This window comes from Sinocyclocheilus grahami, unplaced genomic scaffold, assembly GCF_001515645.1.
Source record: "Sinocyclocheilus grahami isolate Dianchi unplaced genomic scaffold, SAMN03320097.WGS_v1.1 scaffold457.1, whole genome shotgun sequence".
Lineage (NCBI taxonomy): Eukaryota > Metazoa > Chordata > Actinopteri > Cypriniformes > Cyprinidae > Sinocyclocheilus > Sinocyclocheilus grahami.
Window position 1 is genome coordinate 1,549,737 of NW_015505636.1, and position 25,715 is coordinate 1,575,451.

General features: G+C 36.3%; 1 protein-coding gene across 4 annotated transcripts; it reads left to right on the forward strand.

The window, feature by feature from the left end:
* Positions 1 to 943: 943 nt before the first annotated feature.
* On the forward strand, positions 944 to 25,491 carry LOC107552777 (urotensin-2 receptor). Of its 4 annotated transcripts, none has more exons than XM_016234768.1 (3): positions 944 to 1,484; positions 2,509 to 3,600; positions 16,221 to 16,250. In XM_016234768.1, the coding sequence occupies exons 1-2, from the start codon at positions 1,433 to 1,435 to the stop codon at positions 3,597 to 3,599; spliced, it is 1,143 nt and encodes a 380-aa protein (XP_016090254.1). In that variant the 5' UTR covers positions 944 to 1,432; the 3' UTR covers position 3,600; positions 16,221 to 16,250. The 4 variants fall into 4 exon arrangements, with proteins under 4 accessions (XP_016090254.1, XP_016090256.1, XP_016090255.1 ...); XM_016234770.1 differs by lacking the exon at positions 16,221 to 16,250 and adding an exon at positions 10,418 to 10,428; XM_016234769.1 differs by lacking the exon at positions 16,221 to 16,250 and adding an exon at positions 5,447 to 5,808.
* Positions 25,492 to 25,715: the final 224 nt, after the last annotated feature.

Genomic DNA, 25,715 nt, shown 5'->3' on the forward strand with positions numbered 1-25,715 from the left:
GATTATTAAATGTTGTGAAAAATAATTTGTTAGTTCATGATACATTATGCATTAACATTATGCATTAATTGTTTTTGCTCACCCTCCCAATGAGAAATGTTTTTTTGATAGAAAAACCCTTCAATCATTGAAAACAGAAAAAATATTACTCCATAGCACAGCAGATCCAGTAAAAATGTGGGAGTATGCTGTATAAAGGTCATTCTAAATCCATGCCGTCTTGCCACTTTCATCAGCACTAGAGTCATAAACAAGCTCTGAATGTGAATACCTCTCAATAAGGGTAACATATCTTTGTGAAAAACTGAACAAGGCTGGCTTTCTTTCATAAAAGTGTCGAAAACTCCCAGGTATGTATTAAGTACCTGATGAGAATAGTCTTCCAGGGCATTATTTCAAGGAATGACCTTTGAGTTAAAAAACATGCCATCAGTAAAGGACTTGTCACAGGGCAGTACACACACTTCGGCCAGTCCTGATTATTCCTGCCCATCAAGACTCGGCCTGTGCTTATTATGTGAAATCAACACTGCAAAATGTTTACCTTGGAACACCAAAGTGGAGAAAATTGTGATTGCATCGTTAACAGGAACTTGACAGATGCGAAAGCTAAATTGCCTCCGTCAAAAAGACATTTACCTAAACCTGTTTGCTTGATACGCCTGCAGATTCTGTTTTGCAAGAGCAGCTTGTTATGGTACATTGTGTTCTGTGTTTTAGTATTATTTCTCTTTATTTGGAAACACAAATGTGTAATACCTATCCCATGTGTGGCAATCTTCTGTCCGCTAGATGAATGAATGAGCTCAGGTAGTAGCTCATTAGTCATTCACAAATAACACAAGCACACACACACACACACACACACACACAATTTCCAGAATGCCTCATCACACAATGCATTCCCCCCAACCAATCTCTCTCTTCTCTCCCTCTCCTTTCCTCTCGCCCTCATCTCCCCTCCCACTCTATGCTAGTGTGTGAGTAGCTCTCTCTCTTTCTACCCCTCGCAAGCACGCACTCTGTCAGTGGAGGAGATGGTTTCGAAACCCAGCTGTAGCTGAAAGTGATCGCCTCCTTGAGCATATCCATCTAAGAGGATTGTGCCCTTTTTCTGCTAGTACCACTTTTTTTCATTGTTCTGAACCTGTAGGATTTTTATTATCTGCCGCTCAGGTTTGCAATATAGCAAGTGTTCCGCTGAAAAATAACTGAAGTTTTTCTTACATGGCTGAAGCACCTGCCTATGACTTATTTGCGCTTTTTATATTGACGTGATCTGTGTGTCCTAACACACATAGCACAGCTTAAGTCATTTATTTTTTGTCTACTGGAATTGTTTCATTTTGCAATATAAGGATTTCTCGCTGACAACGTGGTAGGAATCCAGGAGTAAACTCTTAGGAGAAACCATGAGTTGGACTCATTATAAATGCTAAACGTCTGTTTGCTTGGAGCTACGCCATCTGAGGAATCCAATCAAGGTAAAGCAATATTGTTTCTTCTTGTATTTGACTTTTGAGGTCACTTATCTAAATGCCTTAACTGTTATGATAAATAAGCATATTTCATTAATTTGAGGGTGTGGGGTCTAGTTTTAAATATTAAATATTTTGTTGATGCTTACACATTAGTCATTTGATAGGAATAGTAAATTAAAATCAGCTGACTTTAAAGTGATTACATCAATTAGTGGGAAAGTTAATCCACCTCTCAAAGTATATATTTTTTTGTTAATAGGAGTGCTGATTTTTTTAGCCAGAATTTAAGGCACTCTAAAAAATGTTGATCTTATATGTACCACAGGTTAAAACATTGTTTTATTTAAAAAACAAATATTATTTTATATATGACTTTGAATTTGAGGCACAAAAAACATGTCTGACCTTATACTATTGGTTAAAATACCATTTTATATTCATTTAATTATTTGGTAACACTTTGGTACAGGGAACAATTCTCACTGTTAACTAATTGTTTATTAGCATGCCTATTATTAACATATTGGCTGTTTATTAGTACTTATAAATCACACATTATGTATGATCATATTCTACATCCCTAATCCTACCCAATACCTAAAATGAACAACTACCTTACTAACTATTAATAAGCAGAAAATTAGGAGTTTAATAAGGCAAAAGTCGTAGTTAATGGTTTGTTAATAGCGTGAGTTGGACCTTAAAATAATTTGTGACCAATTATTTTTTATTTAATAAATATAATATATTTTTAATTACATAACAAGCATATGATTGGAATTAGAGGCATAATAAAATATTTGACCTTAGTTTGAAATAAATATATATATATATATTTTAATTATTACATTTATATTTTCATAGTATAGTCGTTACTTGTTAAGAAGAATTCAAAATGATGTATCATAGATTCAAATTTGATTTTAAAATCTTTTATTTAATTCATAATTGCAAAATAAATCTATATGCGAAACAACTTACTGTTCAACAACTTTTTAACCACTTTTGACCATTAATTCTTCTGCAGAGATGACCACTGTGTCAATGGAGCCCATAGTGGCGATGGTGGAGAAGGTTTCCAATGTCACTGAGCTTCCAGTAGAAGCTTCTACTGAAGACATGGCTGCCACTTTCACCATTGGCACCATCCTGTCCCTAATGTGTCTGGTGGGTGTGTCTGGAAATATCTACACTCTCGTGGTCATGTGCCACTCCATGCGCTCGGCTGCCTCTATGTACATCTACATCATCAACCTGGCACTAGCTGATCTGCTTTACTTACTCACGATTCCATTTGTGGTATGCACACATTTCCTGAAGGGCTGGTACTTTGGAGACGCTGGATGTCGGATCCTCATCAGCATGGACTTCCTTACAATGCATGCCAGCATTTTTACCCTGACTGTCATGAGCACAGAACGTTACTTTGCCGTCCTCAAGCCTCTGGATACAGTCAAACGCTCTAAGAGCTACCGAAAAGCAATCGCCCTCTTGGTGTGGACGGCCTCATTGATTCTCACCTTACCCATGATCATCAGCGTCCAGCTGATGACGGCAAGCTCCAAGCCAATGTGTCAACCCACCTTGAGCCCTCTCTCATATAAAATTTACATCTCCTTTCTCTTTGGCACCAGCATCGTGGCTCCAGGGGTGATAATCGGGTATCTGTACATATGCCTGGCACGAACCTACTGGATTTCCCAAACGGTGACATTCAAGCAGACCAAGAAGCTCCCAAACCAGAAGGTGCTATATCTGATCTTCACTATCGTGCTCCTGTTCTGGGCCTGCTTCCTGCCTTTCTGGATCTGGCAGCTTCTAGGTCAGTTTCAGCCTGAGCTGGATCTCTCCACCAAGGCCAAGCGGAACATTAACTATCTGACCACCTGTCTGACCTACAGCAACAGTTGTATCAATCCGTTCCTCTACACCCTGCTCACCAAGAACTACAAGGAGTACCTCCGCAAGAGGCAGAGGACATGGACGGCTGGCAGCTACCTCAACCGGCGGAACCGCTTTCAGCGTTCGCCCCGACGTTCCTTGTCCTCCAGCAGCCAGCAGTGCACGGAGAGCTTTGTCCTCGCGCATACTTCTCGCACCAACAACAGCAGCCTTTGAGGTAGGTCGTTGACCTTGTTTTTTGGCCTTCTATCATAACTGCATGCTGTTTTCCAGACAGTATGATTCGACGTGTCTGAATAAAACCAAATTTTCTCCAGTTTACCTTCATCTTCGCTCAGTCCAGCAGGTCTGTTTTGAATCAGCCAAGACCAGACTGTTTTAGATTTGTGGACTTGGGTCTGATTTTCAGGATCGCCTCTTGTCACTGTAAAGTGCTACAGCTGAGATATGAGAACTTGAAATGCTTGATGAATCTTTTTTGGTTGCTTATGCACAGCTTTATTGTTAAAATTATGACTATACATACAATATAAATAGACAGGTGAACTGGAGAGACATTCAAAATGTTATGCTTTGTTTGAGTAGCATTTTAAAGGTGAAATTTTAATACTTATATTTAATTGTGTGACAATCTTCCATTTATTCCAGAATGTTATGTTTGCAAATGACAACAGATTTAAGTAGATCAGACATTTTGATTGAGAGAAAATTCATTTTGAAACATAACTATGACGTCATTTGTGTCTCAAGGTTCATAGATAATTTGTCATAGTGCAAATGCTGGTCTGGGTAACATAGGCCAGATGATAATTAGGTTCCTCTGATTGGATCTCAGCACCAAATTATTCTCCAATCAGCAGAACTGCTACCTAAATGTCTGCATTGTATGAATGACAGTGGACTAAAATAATAAAGCTCTAACAAGGCTGGAATAGGCTATAAGCATGGTCGAGTTAGGAAGAAAATGTGCTAACATTATCAACAATGAATTATTCACGGTATCTTTCTGCAATAATTCTGTCTGGAATCACTCAGGAAAAAACAAAACAAAACTCCGCCCGGATTAGAACTTCGATCTAATCCTAAAATTGATTTTAATTTCCCACCAAATGACAAGATTAAAAACTTAGAAAGGAGAGTGTAAAAAGAGCATACCAAAGCTCATTTCTCATATATTCATTAAGATTTCCTAGAGTGTGTGACTCATTCAGCTTCGCATTTAGTGTCAGCTGAGTAAATTCTTGTCATTAGGGTTTAAAAAAAAACTCCACTAAAAATACAACTGGTAATGGAATTTTAACCTTCTAGATCAAGTTATCAAGAGTCTTTTTGTATCATAAGTGCAAAATATATAACCATTTATACTGAAGAGTTTCCAAATTGATGGGGAAAAAAATTAATAAAAGATCACGGCATGTTTATGATTAATTTCATTTCAAAGTGCACTCTATAATTATTTAGACAGACATCTGAGCACCAGAAAACCTTAACCTTAACCCAGACTAAACGACATAGTTTCTGTTAAACATAAACATAAATACATAGACTAAATAACCACAGTGAAGAACATTTTCTGAGAGCATTAAAATGCCACTGCACATATACTGCAGCCTGATACTGTCATAACAATAATTTAATTATTTTTCAAAGCACTGAAAATACAAAACTTTATAAAAACATAAATACTGAAATTACTGGAATGATAGTTTGGGGGGAAAAGTTTTTTGTTTTGTCAAAGAAACCAGTTCACTGAATTGAAAGCTGAACAAGAATATATCAGTCTATTCAATCACTGCCGTTATTACAAAATCATCACTTCCAAATTCCCAAGTTTATACAGTTTATTGAGTTTCCCAAAATACAAAACTTTATAAAAACATAAATACTGAAATTACTGGAATGATAGTTTGGGGGGAAAAGTTTTTTGTTTTGTCAAAGAAACTGAATTGAAAGCTGAACAAGAATATATCAGTCTATTCAATCACTGCCGTTATTACAAAATCATCACTTCCAAATTCCCAAGTTTATACAGTTTATTGAGTTTCCCTTTTTTTTCTTCTCAGTGTCACATTATGCTTCCACTGTCTGAGTTCTGAGCACTACTGAGAGAGGAAACCAGTCAGCAGAGCAATGAAACAATTCTTCTGAGGTCTTTCCTCTTGGGTTGATTTTGATAATCTGTCTTTGGCGGGCCACATGACCCATGTTTAGGAAGTGATGGACATTGGCAGAAGGAAGACCTGCATGTCCCTACAGCTCTAAAAATAACCTATCCTCTACAACAGCCTCTGTACACAGTCCTGCAATGTCTCTATTTGGTGCAGACACTAAATCAACATTACACGTAATGATTACTCTTCCCCTGAGCTTTAAATATTGATTCACCACCATTGAGGGTGTGATTTCTATAATTAGGTGGATGTAGCAAATATTACAATTTATGTTAAAATTATTTATGCATGTGAAATATAATTGATTTGATAGATGTTTAAGAAATTATTTAAAAAAGCATGCATACAGTGAAAAAAAAATTATGTAGAAACAATTTTCACTCGGAAATTGTTGGGAAATTGAACAATGAATTACAAAGAAGCTACAAGTAACTAATTGAATTAAACATTAACTTAACTAGTATTTTCTTGGAAAACATCTTCCAATAATCTTTGTTTTATTTACAACTTTGGAAAATAATAGTTTACAATGTATGGATAAAAAGGCAACATAAAAAAAACAGTTTTAATTTAATTATTTTTGAATGAATACACAATGCTTCCATTGCATTGTGTTAAACAATAAAAAATGTAAAGGATCTTTTTAAGTGGGAGAACTTGCACAATTGGTGGCTGACTAAATACTTTTTTTCCCCACTGTACATTTGCTAACTGTTACTGATCTATTTTTTTGCATACTAAATTTAGCTACATGAATAGCCAGGGACGGTAGCATGCATTTACCTGAATTTGCATCCATATTATCTTTCACTTATGGAAATAACTGAACAAAAGTCACATTTGGCATTCAAATCAAAAGGAAGCGCAAAGACACCACAAAGTGCCCCTGACAAAGCCTAACTCACAAACTAAATTCACCTTAACAACGTTATTATAGTTGGATTCAAGTTAAATAAAAAGGACTCCCCTTGATAATGGCACTGGTTTCAATCTGGACACCAATCTGTCACTGAGTTAGAGGCCTTATTTGTTTAGACGGTGGACTGTTTCATCTGGTTCTGATCCAATAAAGATCTAAATCAATAATCTCATATATTCCAGGACCTCTTCCAGACCATCTTGATCCTAGCATGAGATACTCCTGGAAGAACAATTGCACGATGATAAACTGTTATGATCTTTGTAATCCAAAAGTAAGAATTTGGCACACATTTCCATCAAACTCTATAAAAATAACCCTGGCTTGGTCCAGTAATCAAAGTTGGGTCTGCCTTACAAAAGCAGCAATCATGGATCAATAGATTTATAATTCACATTGATAACACAGAACACTTCTATACCCTAATTGTGAGAGAAAATCTGCGTAATTTGTTGCATTCTGGCTGAGAGGGCTATTGGTAGCTCACATTCGCCAAAATAGTTACAAAAAACGTAAGAGATGGGAGGAGGATGTGCATAATGTGCATTTGGATTTTCAGTAAATATGCTGAGCTTTTCTTGCAGGGCTAGTGATAACAAATGTAGAGTTGAGATCTGGGTGAGTGAAATACAAATGCAGTGGTTGCAAAAAGGTGTGAATGTTTAACTTCCATTTCGCCTGGTAAACTTGAGTGAGATTCTTATGCCTTGCCCTGTAATGGGAAGAAACAACAGCAGGAAACAGGTTAAAGAAAATGAAAATCAGCAGGTTGTGCATCAAAATCTGTCATGACTACTAAAGACGTCTTATAAAGTTTTGACAGTGCATAGTCGAATTTTGCCTCAGCTACAAATACATTATGCATTATACACACACTGCTGAGCAGCCTACATTATCTAATTAAAAACTGCAAGTGCAAACATTGCACTATGCATAGTATGACAGGAATCGGATAGCTTTGCATTTGTTTGCTATATGTGACGATGTTTCATCATTTTGTATTCCGAGTCAATATGGTGTGGGAGTATATAGATGGTGGTAATAGAAATGAATCAAGAAACAGGTTCACTGAAGACCTGTTAATGGCAGCAGCTTACTGACAGACCCAGGACAGCTGGCAGAATTTATGAAATCCCGTTGCTCTTGTGTGCATGCTTGTAAATACCTTTTCAGTAAGTCAGGCATCTTATCTCGCGTACACTGTATGCAGGGCCTAAAACTAATATTTTGCCACAGCTGCCAATGGCCAGTCACCTGAGAAAAGTGACCAGCCATAAATATTTTTACTAGCCATGAAACTATGTGTGCATTACATTAAAAAAACAGGCAGAAGAATTCCATATAATAATAATTATTATTATTATAAATACTAGTCATTGGATAAAAGTGTCTGCTAAATGAATAAATGTAAAATGTACATGCAATTATTATTATTATTATTATTATTATTAATATTTTATATAACAACAGTAAAAGTACAAAGCTAATATTGGTAGTTTTTTTTTTCCTTTGCTTTCTTTGCTTACAGCTTCTATTGCAGGGACATTTCACTAAAAAATGCTGGGTTGTTTCAACCCAACTTTGGGTCAAATATGGACTAACCCAACTTTTGGGTTAAAAATGTAATGAAAAAATTTAACACAACAGCTGGGTTAGTCCCTATTTGACCCAAAGTTGGAAAATGTTGTTTAAAAATGCTTCTCTTTGGTTGACAACATTATAAACCGAGCCGCTCATTTATATCACAGCTAGTGATCATAGATCACAGTGAAACACGCAGTGGATCAGATTACGTATATGTGTATTACAACACATGCTTGGCGATTTGATAATCAAGCTAAACCATATTTCATTCTCTTTGTTCTCTCATTGTTAGAATTCATTTAAAAAGTTACCGGCCAACTGACGAGTTAGAGACTGTTCCTACAGAATGCATTATTCCATTTCAATGTGCTACTTTTCCATAATTTTGGAATTAGATGCGCTAGATGGACACGCTTGACCGCTGGCATCTTGCACATGACACTGCATTCAAAACGCTCAATTTGAAATAAGCTCAACTTTTAAAAAATGTGTTTCAGATTGTGTTTCCCCGCATTCCTCTCCCTGTTTCTCGTGTGTTTCAAGTTCTATGTGAATGGCTGTTACAGTACATATACTTGCCAATGCTGAATTTATTTGGATTTGCTGCTTGGCGAGTGGTAATTTTAGGCCCTGACTATGAAAAATCCACTGTTTTGCATTAATTATGATCTGGGCCTCTGGATAGGACACTGAGATATCGATCACGATTTACAGGGCAGTGGATTTCTTCTGTTGCACCATTGATCCAAGTACTGTAAATGTGTCAGAGTTTCCCCTGGAAGAGGACACTGGTGAATGTGGCTTTCTCTGATATTAGAGGGTCACAGAACAGCAGAGTTCCATCACCCCACGTCACCCGGCAGGCTACCACAGTATCTGTCTTACGAGGTGAGGTGAATGTGCTTCTACAAGGTCAAGCCATTACAGATAGTTGACACTGCCATCACTCACGCAGCACCTAGTTAGTTTTAATGCACACATGACTTTTATGAAAGTAATCAGTGCGGCTCAGATCCCTTCAGTCTTTATCCTGTCAAACTGTACAGGAAACCTGCATGCTGTGCCAAAATGACCCGCTTCTTCCCATAACCCTTTAGTCCTTCCTTTTGCAAATGCTGGAAAACATTGCTGTTATGCAACTGAAAAATCTGAGACATCTTATCTTTTCATCTATAAATTTGTCCCCCATTTTAGATGAAAATAAACTATGAATTTGTATTATTCTCTTAATTCTGAAATCCACTGGAGGTTTGTAATCTTACACTGAGTAGTTTACATGAAAGCTTTAGTTTTAGTGCTTTGTCAAGGCTTTGGCAATGTAAAACACAACCGTTGAATGATTGATGTTTGAATGGTACTTTCTTGTGCTTGTTTTTTTCCTGGTGTTTTAAGATGATGAATGTTAAGTGGGACTCCAGGGTGAGCGATTACATTGTGTACAACTTTTTTCCATTCATCAAACAAAAAGATACAAAAAAGAAAATGATTAAGGTTTCTAAAACATCAACCAGTTCCTCAAAACTGAGCACAATTTACCTGACATAAATTTAAAATAATATTGGGACTAAACCAACTGTTGGGTTAAAAAGCTAATTTAAAAATGAAATTCTTCACCCACATGTTGTGTCGTTTCAAACTTATATGACTTTCTTTCTTCTGTGGAACATATATTTTGAGATTTTATTTTTATTTTTATTTTTTTTTGCATTTCTAAGTTAGTGGTAACCAAGATGATTTGGTTACTAACATTCTTCAAAATATTTTTATATTTATGTATTTGGTAAAATGGCATGCATTCAAGGTACACATTTGATTGGTTCTTGCTTTCCTTGTTCCGCAGAAGAAATAAAGTTAATAGAGACATCACCACAGCAAAACTTATATAAAAGCATTTCATTATTTCTCCTGATTTTTTTTCTTTCTTTCTTCAAACTTATATGACTTTCTTTCTTCTGTGGAACATATATTTTGAGATTTTTATTTTTTTTTATTTTTTTTTGCATTTCTAAGTTAGTGGTAACCAAGATGATTTGGTTACTAACATTCTTCAAAATATTTTTATATTTATGTATTTGGTAAAATGACATGCATTCAAGGTACACATTTGATTGGTTCTTGCTTTCCTTGTTCCGCAGAAGAAATAAAGTTAATAGAGACATCACCACAGCAAAACTTATATAAAAGCATTTCATTATTTCTCCTGATTTTTTTTCTTTCTTTGTTTAAAGTTACAATATTGCACTTGAGAACTTTTGCAAACTTTGTGACACTTCTGTTTCCCAGAAATGGAATGTGAAAATAGATTTGACCTTAAAGGTGCTGCAGGCGATTTTCCGTTTCCCGAATTCTGTCAGACTTAGCCACCCCCATCTCTTCAACCACATGCCCTTTCTCCGAAACATCCAAAAACATGAACAAGCAACTGACAAAGCATACAGATTTACATACCTTTTATCACTTATACCTTCATCGCTTTGTTTCTGGTTAGGCTGTCAGCGAGACACATTGATACCTCAGGACACCAATTTCTGTGGTACCTGTAAGGAAGTAGGAACATTTTATGTGTGGCGTTCTAAAAAGTCACTTACAGCACAAATAAATGCACATATAATAGTCATTTCAAGAGGAAATAGTGACTTATTACTATTTCTTAACAGGTTATGCTCTTTAATTCACAGCTGACTGTCTCCTCTGTGGTCAGACTCCTGAGGCATCCCAATAATCACTTACCCCTTAACAAAATACATCACAAAGCCACATAACACTTGCTATAACGATCACATCTGTACTAAATGTGCTTTCCTGAGGATTCAGTGAACGCTATTAATGGAATATTCCGAACAGTTGTCTCAGTTACGAGGTCTATTACTTAATTTGCTTAAGCCTCATTTATTCAATTACATGCTTGTATGAGTTAAACTTTGATTTTGGAGGTGAGGGAACCCTCTAATGGAAAAATATGAAATGATAAAATGTGTTAAATTACTTATGCTGAAACTCAAATGCATGTGAATACATAAATAAATGTGATATTGCTCTTTTTAAATGATCTTTTTTTTAATCAGATGTGTGGGATTGCCTTTCCATGTGCATTTGCCCATGTTCCATGTGAAAAAAAATATTTTCACTGCCTGGTCTTAATTGTGACTGGATGCTGTTGAGAAACAGGGCATTTGACATTCAGTTCCTCCAAAAAAAAATATTTTTTTTAAATCACAAACTATTTTTAATATGATCATTATTTCCATAATGATTTATTTAGAAATGGATGTGCATGTTATTCAGAAATGATTGATATGCAATGGGGGACGTCTAGAAAACATCTGGATTTAGCTGGTTGACTAAGCTGTTTAGAAAACTTGGGACATGTCTTTCCCAATGATTTGGGTAAAAGCCTAAAACAAAGTGCCCTCAGAGTTGTCATGCACTAGACAGCATGTAAGCTGTCCAAGAAGCAGGAATGTGTAATATTATGACGTGCAGTGTGTTAGATTGCTCAAGAAACTTGGCAGACATCCTAAATCCCATGAAGATGATGATTGAAGATTAACCCTAAACTGAAAACATGTAAATACAAAGGCAAGCAAAAACACTATATTATCTGCCACTGGCTGAAAACAAAAAACAAAACAAAAAACACCATGGGCCTCATTTATAAAATGTGCAGATTTTATCTTAGAGTGTGCATACGCTAAAATCCACGGCAACGTTCATATTTATAAAAACGGTCTTTGACGTGGAAAAGTACTTACCACCACGTCAGGCTCTGAGCAAGCGTACAAACTCTTGATTTACTACTAATGCGTAAAATAGAAAAAAAATGCATAAACGCATCTCCGACTGTTTTGTCTGTGCAGCCTATAAGAATAGGCCTATGTCGTGCAATAACGGTTTTAATAGCCTATATTAATAGACATCAGCCTTAAACTTTGTTTTCGTCATTATATATATATAATGACTATATATTTTTGTGTCAGTACATTAATGAGGAGCATTAGTAAACTGTGTAAATATAAAGAAATGTCAAATCACATGCAGGTTTTTTCGGACCGTAATCGTGTAATATTTTATTTTATTATGATATGAAACGTCCAATTTTTCTTTCAATTATGTTTTTTAAAGTATTGCAAGAATTTCGTGATACTAAACTTTTTATTAGTTGTCATAGCAAGTGATTTTAAAAGTAGGATGGCTCACTTTTTATAAGATTCCTATTCTTACTTTTGGAAACCTAATTGTTTTTTCATTATCATTATTATTATTATTATTTCTGTTGTTTCTAGAAGTAATAATTTTCATAATAGTCAATCGAAAAAATATAACCATACACACATTGTTAGTCCACAGAATAATTACACATTGTTAAATAAAAATAACCTCTACCTCCGCCAGTAGGACCTCAATTTCAGACTCAGTAAAGTTTTTTTTTCTTTGTGCTTGTCATTCTCAAGCACAGAAATTCGGATATTGGCGTGTGATCTTTTATATGGTAATGATATTAATTCGTTTACAAGGGGGAGATCTGACACCAGTCAGCTACGCACAATTTCAAGATCATTTGCGATTTATAAATGTCACATCTGGAAGAGAGGCGTACGCACGTGTTTTTGTGCGCACGTTCGTTTTCTCTGAATCGCACTTACGCACTTTTGAGAAATGATCTTAGAACAAATTTAGGATTGTTTTTACGCAACATTTTATAAATGAGGCCCCATGTGTGAGTATCAGTGGGTGCCTGACAGATGCAAAGCTTATTAAAATCTGTTTACAGGAGTTGAGGGTTGAAATGGTGCCTGAATTTTCCTAATTGGATCTTCCCTGGATTCCTACTGAAGACGTCAGGCAGCTAATTCCTCTACTGAGTGAAACAAACTAAGTGGCATTAAATAACATCACTACGTCTTATGCTTTTAGTCTTAGTTTACATTCTAATATGTACAAATGCATTTCAATGATTTGCTTGGAAAAAATAACAGCATGACAGTGGCCCTGTCCCAAATGGCACACTTGACATGTACTTGCAGTCTTAAGATGGGCATGTGTGTTTGTCCTTGGAATCCAAGGCACTATATGGTGTCCCATTCGTCATCTTATGTTTCAGAAGAGTGCTCATGGCTGCTGCCCTTGTAATTGCTATATGTCCTTGATACACACTTCAGCCAGGCATGCACTGATGATAAGCTAAGTTGGGTGGAAAACACAAATCTTGTTGTATCAAAAGCACAAAAATGGTTATATTTAAGGAAATATAAGCTTAAGGAAGCTTAAGTCCTTTGATGTGGATAAATCTATTTTGATAATGTTTTATAGATCTTTTATTGAAACTGTTTTGACTTTTGCTATGATTTGTTGGTTTTATGAACTAAATGTTAAAAATAGATCCCAAATGCAGAGCATTGTTCATTTGGGGTCAAAGATTACAGGCTCTGTACAGTTGGGGGTGTCAGCTTTGTGTGAGAAAAATGTCCTTAGGAAGTCCTTGACTATCTCATATTTTGAGATACATCTCATATTTTGTATTCAGAATTTGAACTGCTCCCCTCAGGCAGACGATATAGAGTGCCCAAGTGGAGGACTGTTAGAGCTTCTAGATCTTTTGTTTCAAATGCAGTCTTGATTGTAAACAATTATTTGAAACATAAAGATAAAGGTGTACTATGAATTTTAACATTTTAACAAAAAGGTGCACTGTTAATGCCCGGGTTTTGTTGTTCTTTTGTTTTACAAATTTTTAACGTGTAGTTCAGTTATGAAGAAGGTAATGGCTTGTACAAAAGAAACACCATTCACAGACTGAAATGATACATCAGATGTTCCAGCTGTAAAAAATGAAACGCATTTAAAAGAATACAAGAACATGAAGGTCCACAGATGGTTTATCTTATCCAACTTCACTTATAAATGGCTGTTGGACTGGCTGCTCTTCAATTAGTCTTTTTCTTCACTGGTTCTGCGATGTTAATGACAGATGTGCTCTTTCTGAGATGCTGAGATACTGCCTGTTATTTCCTGCATCCTTGGTAATTATTAAGAGCACCTGTGGTGTGAATAACCATTATGTTTGTGAGTATAAACCTGGGCTGGAAATATTTTAATGACACAGATGAAAGTTTATTTTTCCTCTTGAACTAATTAAGATTTTATTTGATATGGGTCAGTTAGCAAACACATAAATGTGCCAAGCTGTTTGCCAGAAAGCACTCATGATGGAGGCACCCTTCTATCCCTTATCTCCTATAAGCATTAAAAGCCCTGACCACTGAATAAATCATCTGTGGCCCTTAAGATTATGTGTTCCAATTAGCACCCATCATATCTCTGCACTTCTGAAACATTATGCCATGGAAAAGTCACTAACGTAAAAAATATTTCAGAGCAATGGCTATTTATGGTAAGCATTAGTTTAAAAGGACACCTAGAACATGACAACCTAATGACATTATTAATGTTTCTCCTAAAAGTGAACAGTGATTACATGTTGTTCTTCATGGCTACATGTGTGCGACACTGGAGTAAACAACCTGAGATTAGTTAGAAAGACATCTGTAAAGCTGCTTGGAGATTTAATTCTTTCCACTTGTGATTCAGTCGTAGATCCTGGACAAAAGACAAACAGTATTTAATTATACGATTCGGTCTCCTCATGTGTTCTGAGTTTTCTCCAAGGGTATTTTTTCTGAAATACAGTCATATATTATTTTCCACTTGTGTTACTGAACCCTGTCTTTGTTTTGCATAGTTCCGTATGTGGCATCATCCTGCTTATTGAAGGGTGGCACGTAAGTAATGCAAGTGTGCCGCAGTGTTTCTAGTTTTACTGCTGTTGGGCAGAATCAGAACCAGAAATAATACAAATACGGGACCCTGAGAGCTCAGCAGCTGAAACCTTGAATTTTGATGAGATTCATGAAATTTATACTCAATGCCAGCACGCTATCACACTTTATACTTAGCTATGACTCCTTTAAGGAAAATAATAGTTTATACAATTACATAAGATTGTGGAATAAACTGTGATGGGAACGTGAAAGAAACTGCAGCTGACAATTATGTGATTTAACTAAAAAGTACTATACTCCAGAGTGTTACGCAGTTTTAGTGAAGTATGAGCCAGAAAGGTTCATGCTGGGGTATTATTACAAGGGTTTTTGTAGCCTAATAATGATGTAAGAATCAAAATATAAAAAAAATATCATTAACATTTAAAATAACTGTTTTCTATTTTTATATATTTTTAAAACATAATTTATTTCTGTGATGAAAAAGCAGTAGTCATTACACCAGTCTTCAGTGTCACATGATCCTTCGAAAATCACTCTAATATGCAGATTTGGTGATCAAAAAACATTTCTTATTATTATTATCAGTGTTGAAAACAGTTGTGCTGCTTAATATTTGTGTGGAAACCATGAAGCAGTTTTTTCTTTCAGGATTATTTTATGAACTGAGAGTTTAAAAGAACTGCATTTATTTCAAATAGAAATCTTTTGTAACATTGATCAAAAGTGAAAGTAAGGACATTTATTGACATTATTGATTACTGGCTAAAAAAACCACACAAAAAAACAGTGTAGAATCACAAATATTTCTTATTAATTTTACAGATTTGTTTAAGACTTTTGGACCCCACCATATATTATGAGATTTATACCAGATTTTTTTTTCTTCCTTCTTCCTCACCAAAATAATATGCACAAATCACATAAATAGCAATTACCAGAGAAGGTCACATACATTTGGCTCAATTGCTTGCTCAGCTAAGCCAAAAACGGGCTTAGTGAGTCTAGACGCAGTCTGTCCTGAGGTTCTGTTTAAATGAGGTTGGAAATGTAGTTGTTCTGACAGTCATAAACAAATAGTAGTGCAAATGGATTCCAAAGAATTACGGTATTTTATTTTATTATTTTATTTTATTTTATTTGAAATTCAGTTCTCAACAACAACCTTTCAAAGGTATACAGGATGTTTAGGCTGTGTTCAGAGTAATAATAAACAGATAAAAACAGAAAAGGCACACAAAACACATGTGGGCTCAATATTTTGGATGAAGCATGAGTTATAGCGTATTCCTTTCAGCTGGTACTTTTCCTCAGACATGGACTCAGAGTAAATTGTCATTGACAAATATGCCGTGTGCTCAGTTACTTGTGACCTGCCTTTCAGCTGCAGCAACCTACAGCAGACTAATTGCCATGGAGCTATGTGAGGTGAAGACCCTTGCTCAAGGGTCCCGTTGTGATTGAGAACTCAAAGTGTCCCCAGTGCCATCTCAACCTCTCAATGATACTTAACCATTCAGCTACATCCGACTCTCTGGATGGTATGTGATTAGTATTTGTTCATACACATCTTTAATACATTAAAGTCTGTAAAAGATAATGTCCATCATACTAAAACCACAGCAGATAAATGTCAGCTGCCGATTCTAGTTACCTCTGCAAAATATAAAGTACTTTTAGAGTGGGCTGGTTTTTAAAATGCTGCATGTTATTGAAAAGTGTGCAATATCCTGGTGGTTCAATTCAGCACACAATGGAGTGTTTATTGTGTATACAGCATTTTTGTGTATAAGTGCATGCTAGTATCTTTCTGAGTATGTAATACGTAAATATTTTTACGTTTTTTAGCTAAAAATACGTAGCGATTTGTACGTTTTAAACGTTGAAATACGTCTAAATTGTACGTTTTAGCATGACTAAAAACGTAAAAAAGTGTACGTTTTGTGCTTGTAAATGTTACGTATTTATACCTATAAACATGAGACCAGGCTGGTAGTATATATGTGAACGTGTGAACTGTACAGCGCTACAGATGGAGCTAATTGAGTGAATGAGTCACAAAGGGGAAGAAACAAGGAACAGGCATTAGTGCCCCAGGTTCACTTGTTTGATGCATGATGTACCACATGGACCATCCATTTGAAATATAGAGAAGAACTTCCTCACCTTCCACACATCATCGGTACAGGACATATAGGGAAGTCTGTAAAACACAAACACTTCTCAACCAAAATCTTTTCAAGTTTCATGAAATGCATTCCCCCCCCTAAACAACAAAGAGCTAGTGTTTTCATGCGTCGCCACCATAATAACTAAGGGAATGGTAACTGGGGAAAAAACTTCCTCTGATCTCAGCGACAGACTTCACTGCAGGGTTTACTTAAACAGAGAACACTGTGGCACTGGTGTACACACGTCTTCCCGTTCACCCGCTGCTTTGGCTGCTGCTCATATGAAACCCTGAACCAGCCATCATCAGGACTTCTGCTGAGACGCCCAATCCAGAGCTTTACATTACCCATTCATGACCTTTTGTGGATGTTTTTCCATGAAGAAAAAAAACCATCTAGAGTGTCCTTGAAAAGCATTCCCCTTTTCAAACAACTAAAAATCAAGTCAAGAATCTTGGTGTGATTCTGGAGACAGACCTTAGTTTCAGTAGTCATGTCAAAGCAGTAACTAAATCAGCATACTATCATCTCAAAAACATTGCAAGAATTAGATGTTTTGTTTCCGGGTCAAGACTTGGAGAAACTTGTTCATGCCTTTATTACCAACAGGGTAGACTATTGTAATAGTCTCCTCACCAGCCTTCCCAAGAGGACCATTAGACAGCTGCAGCTCATCCAGAACGCTGCTGCCAGGATTCTGACTAGAACCAGAAAATCTGAGCATATCCCACCAGTACTTAGGTCCTTACACTGGCTACCAGTTATATTTAGGATTGATTTTAAAGTACTTTTACTCGTTTATAAATCACTCAATGGCATAGGACCTAAATGCATTGCAGATATGCTCACTGAATTTAAACCCATCAGACCACTCAGATCATTAGGATCGAGTCAGTTAGAAATACCAAGGGTTCACACAAAACAAGGGGAATCCGCTTTTAGCTATTTTGCCGCTCACGGCTGGAACCAGCTTCCAGAAGAGATCAGATGTGCTAAAACATTAGCCACGTTTAAATCCAGACTCAAAACTCATCTGTTTAGCTGTGCATTTAGTGAATGAGTACTGTGCGATGTCTGAACTGATTGCACTGTATTTTATGCAATCCAAAATGATTGCACTGTATTTTATGTATAATTATTTTCTATTTTTAACTGTCTTAAATTCATTTTTATCAATTTTAAATCATTTTCAAAGTTTTTAAATTCCTTGTTTTATTTTGTGATTATTTTTTATGATTATTTTACTTTCTTTTATGCAAAGCACATTGAATTACCATTGTGTACGAAATGTGCTATATAAATAAACTTGCCTTGCCTTGCTCTTGTTTTAAAAAATAATTGAACATTCTGGAAAGTAGTGTTGCATCCCTCACCATCTGGTAATTCATATTGTTCTTTTATTTTTTAACATAAAGGTGAAATAAGTGACAAGTGGATGTCACATTTCAAATTAAACAAAAGAAAATGCTGATTTAAATAAAATGTTAAACCAGGTGTAAAATGTTACCTTAAAACGTTCTGTAAATCCTATAGCAACTGTCACTAAACATATTGAGATTATTAGTACTTACAAATCTCTCCAAAATAATTCTCAGTTGTGTTTTTTATTTATCAGTTTTAGCCAATATTGTTTCTAAATTAATACTTATATTCAGCAAGCACCCATTAAATTGATTAATAGTGACAAGAAAGATTTATAAAGTTGCATAAGATTGCTAATTTAAATAAACTTTCAAATTTAAATAAACTTTATATTCATCAAAGAAAGCAATGCAGCTGTTTTTAACATTGATAACGATACGAAATGTTTATTGAACACGAAAATCAATATATTAGAATGATTTCTAAAGGATCACGTGATCTAAAATGCTGAAAATCTAACTTTTACCATATAAATTATAATATATTCAAACCGAAAATTGGTATTTTAAACTTTTGCTATATAATATATTCAAACAGAAATACTTATTTTAAATTGTAATAATATTTCACTATGTTACTGTTTTTACTGAACATAAAAACACCTTATTGACTCCAAACATTTAAACGGTCATGTTTTTGCCTTCATCTAGTGCTCACTTAAAGTATTAGTTAGGTATGGGCCTTCTGGAGCTGCCCCATCCACTTTGAGCTGACTCAGACCTCCATTTATACATATCTCAAGCTGTCAGGGCAAAAGCCCTCTTGTGATATGTCATGCTTGTATGGTAACTGGAAAACAAAATGTGACTGAAACACAGTATCACTTAGCAAGGTAATCCCACAGGGGTCTCAACACACATAATCACACAGTGCTGTTCAGCTCTGAAACCCAAAGACACAGGAAGATGTAGTGGAGAAGTGTCCTGTGGTACACTGATAAGCACAGGGGTTGAAATCCGCTGGGATTAACTGAAATGAGAATGGGACGGAGGTGATGCTGGAAACCAGGTTTCATGACATACGTAAGTGAACACATCACCCACATGCCATCTCTATATCAGGAGGATGTGTAACACATATCATAATACTCATAATAACGGCAGTAACTTTATTTATAAATCCTCTCGCACATAACACAAGGACTTGATTTAGAAATCCTTCTTAATATGTTTTCGCATTATACACAATCCCTCCCTGCTAACCTGCAAATGAAAGCACTCTGATGAGGAAGCTTTGGCAATACGATTCAGCTGGCATGCTGCAGGGGTGTACTGGCCAGGATTACTTTGCCCGGCACACGATAGATGGAACAAAGCTGATAAGGAGAACGAGAGAGAGAGAGAGAGAATCATGGCACCTATTGACATTCGATTGTCGCTTATGTGGTCACTGGCTGTTTGCCCTGCCCTCAGTTTCTAGCCTGTCTCTTACTGTCTGCATCTCACTGATTTACGAAGCATTTCAGGTCATTCCACAGACCCCATCACAATGTACTGCATTATGGTTTTCCACTGCCAGCCAAACACTATATTCCAACAGCTTGATCTAATCAGAAACAACACAAAAGATTTACTAGTGCAATGCATTAGACCATCAATCAGACTACAAAAACAATACCTGTTTTTATGCATTTCCCCTGTTATTTTTCACAGATTCCTATTCTAATTCCCTTAAATTCTAAACAGTTAAATGAGAGATAAATCAAACAGGCTTATCCTTCAGGAAAGAAGAGCGAAAACCTAGGTGACTAACACCACCATTTGGAAAAAATATCCAGAAAAAACTTTCCCTAAAAACAAATTTTCTTACATTTTTTTTATAATCAGCCAGTGCTTTTCATTGTTGTCGGGGAATTAATCAATGTAGCAGTAAACAGGTTTATATCGGGCTGGTGTTGAAAAAATAATACAGCTGCTTGTGACCTATAAATATGTACAAATATGTACAAAGCACAGAGAGGAACAGGGAGGACAGATAAGAAATAAAGGCACAGAGCATTCTGGGTCATTTGAAAAATAGATCATTCAAACAATGGTAACAAAAGGTTGTCTGTTTTTAAACCCTTTGCATGTAAAATCAAAACAACTTTTATTAGGCTACTGATATGATTCAATTCCTATGTGGAATTAGATGATTTTAAACTGATTTTAAAAGTACTTTTCATTTCTTTACAACTTTTTTTATAATGAAAGAAGTTCAAAGGCTGTTCAAACCCCTAAAGAGTGGGATCTATGATCTAAATCATAACAGGGATCTCTCATCTCCATAGATCCCTGAAATAAGGCCACCGGGCCAGAAAGAAAATATATAGTAAGTTGGGTAAAACATGTCTTATATATAATTAGGCATACTAAGTAAGAAAACAAAGGGTACTGTGTTGTATAAGCAGTATAGAGTTGGAAATTTTCCCTTAAACAGGTCTTGAATTCTTTGAGAAGGGAAACCAGCGAAAGCTAGGAGTGAGCTCAGCAGAATTCATGTCAATTACAACGGCTCCTAAAAAATAATCACTGCATTAACCAAAGCCCAAGAACAGACACAGAGTGGAGTGTCAGCTGTGCTCCTGGAAGTAGAGATTGTCAAAAGCTTTTTCCACATGTTCCACAAGCTTTCTGCATTGTATTTTCACTAGTGATTGGATTGACTTCGAGTAGTGTGAAAGGACCATACAAAATTACAACTGCCTTCAAGAAGTTCCATTTTGTCCAAGCAGAACTTACTCAGAATTCAGGGCATCACTCATACAATGCTAGTGTGGGTGCTAACAGGCCAGATTATGCTTGGTGCCTGACTAAATCTAATTTATTGGATTTCCCGCTCTTTCTTTCACCCAATGATGACATTTCTTCTCTATTTTCAAGTAATCACAGTAAGGAGATTGTAGGCTGCTCTGCCTGGCTGCTCAGCCCCTGATCTTCTGGCCCTGATGCAAAGTCATTCTGCTCTATAATGAGCACAAGCTTCATTTATTTTGGGCTCATTTCTAAAGACTGCTGACATTTAATGATGTTGTCTTCCTGTTCTTGCCTTTTCTGAAGAACAATCTCTCATTGCGCACATCAGGAGAGAAGTCTATTTTGGAAAATCTAAACAAGAACTAATGGAGAACATGTCTGCTGAATGAATTTGACCAGAAATATGCACAGAATGGTTAGTGTCAGATGTGCGATTTATCATAGGTGTTAAGAGCAAAACATTCAGAATTTTGGACCAGCCGTGATTTTAGTTGGTGGGACCTCAGAGATTTTTGGGAAGCCCGTTGCACAGCTAATGGAATTCAAACAGTTGGAGATCGATTGCAGTGTAAACAATCTGTGCGCTAATCTGTGAACGGTAGGGCTGCGCACAGCTGGTCTGTCCGACAGATGTCACCTTGCTGAAATCCCACTGTGATAATTCCTCGGATGAGGGCCTTGGTGATTCTCTCGTTGCCCAGAGTAATAGCCTGAATGGCCACTGACAGCTGCACATATAGCCACATACCTCTCTGATTTAGGGATATAATCATTTACTTCACTTACTTGTTGTGATTAATGTGTTTGCAACCATCTGCTGTGTTGTCGTTTTCTTTGTTTTTATAATTTAATAAGTTAATAATGAGGGAATTACATTTTAGCCACAATATTTCCACTTATTTTTTCTAGATTGGTTCCGTGAATGAAAACACTTCCAAACTAAGCCGATGGAAAATCAGATGTTGTGATTATGAGCAACACCCACAACAGTGGTGTTCCTTTCTCAATTAATTAGTTGCTGTATCCACAGTTGAACACAAGAGTTAAACATTATGTGAACAGAGTAGTACGCCCCAATTCAGAGTATTCATAAAACAGGCATTTCTGGCAAGATAATGAAGTGTGCATCTGATGGACACTTTACTATCCCAGGAGGCAAGGGAGAGGATCTGTGAATGGCAGTGAAGTGACACAACTGACGCTTGTAGGTCACATGACAATGACGAATGTAGTGCATCCGGATTACATTCATCCTACACACATTCATGCTATATATAGAAAGGACATTTTAACGGTCGCTAAAAAGTAACTACTTCAAAATAAGTATGCCTACCTACTCTGTGAGGACACAGCCAGACTGTTTGAACAAATTGGTTGACTAAATGATTCAATCACTCACGCATTAAGCTAGTCACCTGTTTCTTTCCTGAATTAATCTGTGTTTTAAATGAACAGTTTGAGTGAAAGATTCATTGACTCATTAATAAAGCTATTCACACATTTTGTTTCTAAATTAATCAATGTTTTTGAATGAATTGATTGGCTGAACGACTTAAAAACGCACTCATAAAGCCATTCACTGTTTTGTTAATGAATGAATCAGTATTTTGAACATATTGTTATATTGAATGATTTAGTATCTCACTATGACATCACGTGTTTCATTCCCAGTTGAATCAGTGCTTTTGAACAAATCAGTTGGATTAGATTCACTCAAAAAAGAAACTTGTCGCCACCTACAGGTGTATCAATGCAACTTACAAAAAGAGTCACTGACTGTCTGTCTGTCTGTCTGGAACCTGTAAACACAGTGTGATACAAACAGTATCACTTACAGTAGCAGTTTTGGAACTTCACTCTGCAAAATCAAATTCGAAGACCGGGACTAAAGGTTGCATAATGTGTATCAATGTGCAAATAATCTGATGTTTACATAATTGCTTGCTTTGCTACAGTGCTAAAATCAATATTCCTGTGTAGGTTCATGGCAAAAATGTAATAAAGTTGTTGAATGTTTTATATTATATTACTCAAATGACCTTCATGACTGAACACAGTTAAGTATATGAGTGACACTCACAAATACACAGAACCATTTCACCAGGTCAGCAAACCTTTGAAGCAGCCGAGTAGATCATTCTATTATTACTGTGTTATTTAAAGCACAGGCCTATATCTCATCTTCAGACAGCTTTAAGAGTTGTGGCAGATTTTAACTCATCATGACAAGACACAAAATGCACCAGCTGCTGTGTGTGTCAGCACCTTCCTGGGCAATGGGACAAGCCTGTGGTTGTGACACGTAGGAGTTTGATTCCACACTATTCTCAGATTCATATGCAAACAAAGCCGTGGGACTGGACTGAATGTGGTAGGTTATGAATTGTGAGGGGACAATATGAACACCAAAGAACTGGAATATTACCTTTTTTTAGTACTTATTTTTAGAACTACTTGGAGATTTTATTTAAATTTCTTTCATTATAAGGTTAGATATTTTTGAGAGAAAACCTACAAACTACAACTACAAATGTTATCTAAATGCCTCTGGAGAGCAAAATAAATACGTTGGAAGGAATAATTGGATAAAAACAGTAGATTTTCGCTCTTGACAAGTAAATCATACTGTGTGCAATGCCATTATTCAAAAACAGTTTGCATATTGGGAAACACCATTATAGTGCCAGGTCTCTAAAAGCAAGAAACAAGTATAAAGTTAAGCAAATTATACCTTATTTAATTGTACTGGAGGCCAGAATCTATAAATCACCCATTTTTATGGATCCCAACCCGTAGGCAGTGCATTCTAATAATCGAGCCACTACCGTAATAGGTAATATAGGAAAATGAAAGCTAGATAAAGCAGGAGTCTTGGCCTCCGTGCACTGCTTAATCAGTTCCACACAGAGGGAAGAGTTTGCTCAGTCACATACTGTTCTCTCTCCCTTCTGTTCAAAACCTGACCATATGGGAGAGCGGTCTGGGTTAGCACGAACTGACAGACGAAGAGTATGTTTATCTGCCAAATCAGCTCCACATAGTTTAACTGGTTGTTTTGCTGCCGTTACAGGGTTAGATGACTGTCTGGGGCAAGACAAGAGCAAAGCAAGCCAAGATGGCTGGTATCTCTCTCCTCCAAACAGAAGAGGGAGACCAAAGGAGGAGTACAGCGGGCAAGAGAAGAAAAGCAAGTCACTGCATGAGGAGTATTCCCACGTGAAGAGGCCAATGTGGGGTTGGAGTCATCTCCATCTCACCTGTTGATTCGTTTCGATCTTGGATGACTTTTAAGAGGGAAAAACCAATTCCCAGTTCATCAGTTTTCTCAAACTCTGGGCTATTATGACTGTGAACTGGGAATAATATATATATTTTTTGATCATCCGTCAAACTTTGTCACCAAGGACTAAATTTCAAAGCAGGGCGATAACCAAGAGAAAAATGTGACAACTTTCATCATTCCCTTTCCCAAGTGACTTTGAGTTTGATGATAGTCATTTCCTTCAAATAACTGCAAGAGTAGCTATCAGAATCCTTCCGAACATAACTGCTGCAAAAGATGACATCAGAAAGGAAGCGTATTTCCTAGTACGAAATCTGTTTCTCTCATATTTATAAAAGAGTCTTGCTCTATTTGATCTCATGGGCCGCATTTGACATGAAGCTATTCTATTTGATTTGTCTTTGATGATTTGATGATCTTCATTGTAGGGTACTAAGTGGCAATGCAGCCATGGAAAGCCTTCCAGAAAACTACAGGAAGGACTTCTGAGTACCCTTTTATTTTTCAGAACGCTGTATTCCATTCCCCGGGTGTTAAATGGATTCTCTCTGATCAGTGAGGATTCTGTCTCCTCCATCCTATTTCCTTGAGGCCAACAAGACTGGAGGTTTTACGTTGACCTCAGACTGACCTGAGAGCTGTTTCTCCGAACAACAGTGCAGAGGATGCTTGGCTTTGACTTCTAATGAGTTAGATATTTATACTTTCCATACTGACAAGTCAGTACCCATCCATATGGAATGTCCGTATAGATACAGGATACACACAATGTGCACAAAATGAGCATTGCAGAGTGAAACTGACCAACTTGGAAACTTCAATTTCAAACTCCAAAGGAACAGATTATTTATCTTAATGCACAATGGTGAAATGGTGCTTAATATTGTTGGACTAAAGATAAACAGGAAAGTACTGCCCAAAGTCTGTATGTTGCTTTGGTTTGTTGAATCTGAGTCAAAATGCCCATTTTGTTTTTGTACAGAGAGCTCAAATATACTTGGTAACACGTTATAATAAGGGTCAATTTGTTAAAAGTGTTTCACAATTCGCATTAGGGATGCATTACCTATCATAAACTAATAATAAACATAATGTATTTATTAATCTAGATTAATGCTAATTTAATTATAAATATATTGACATACAGGTGTCATTACATTGCAACATGTTAGATAGATCAAACTATATTAATAAATGCTGTAAAAAATATTGTTCATTGTTAGCTCATGATACCAATGCATTAACTAATGTTGACAGATTATTGTAAA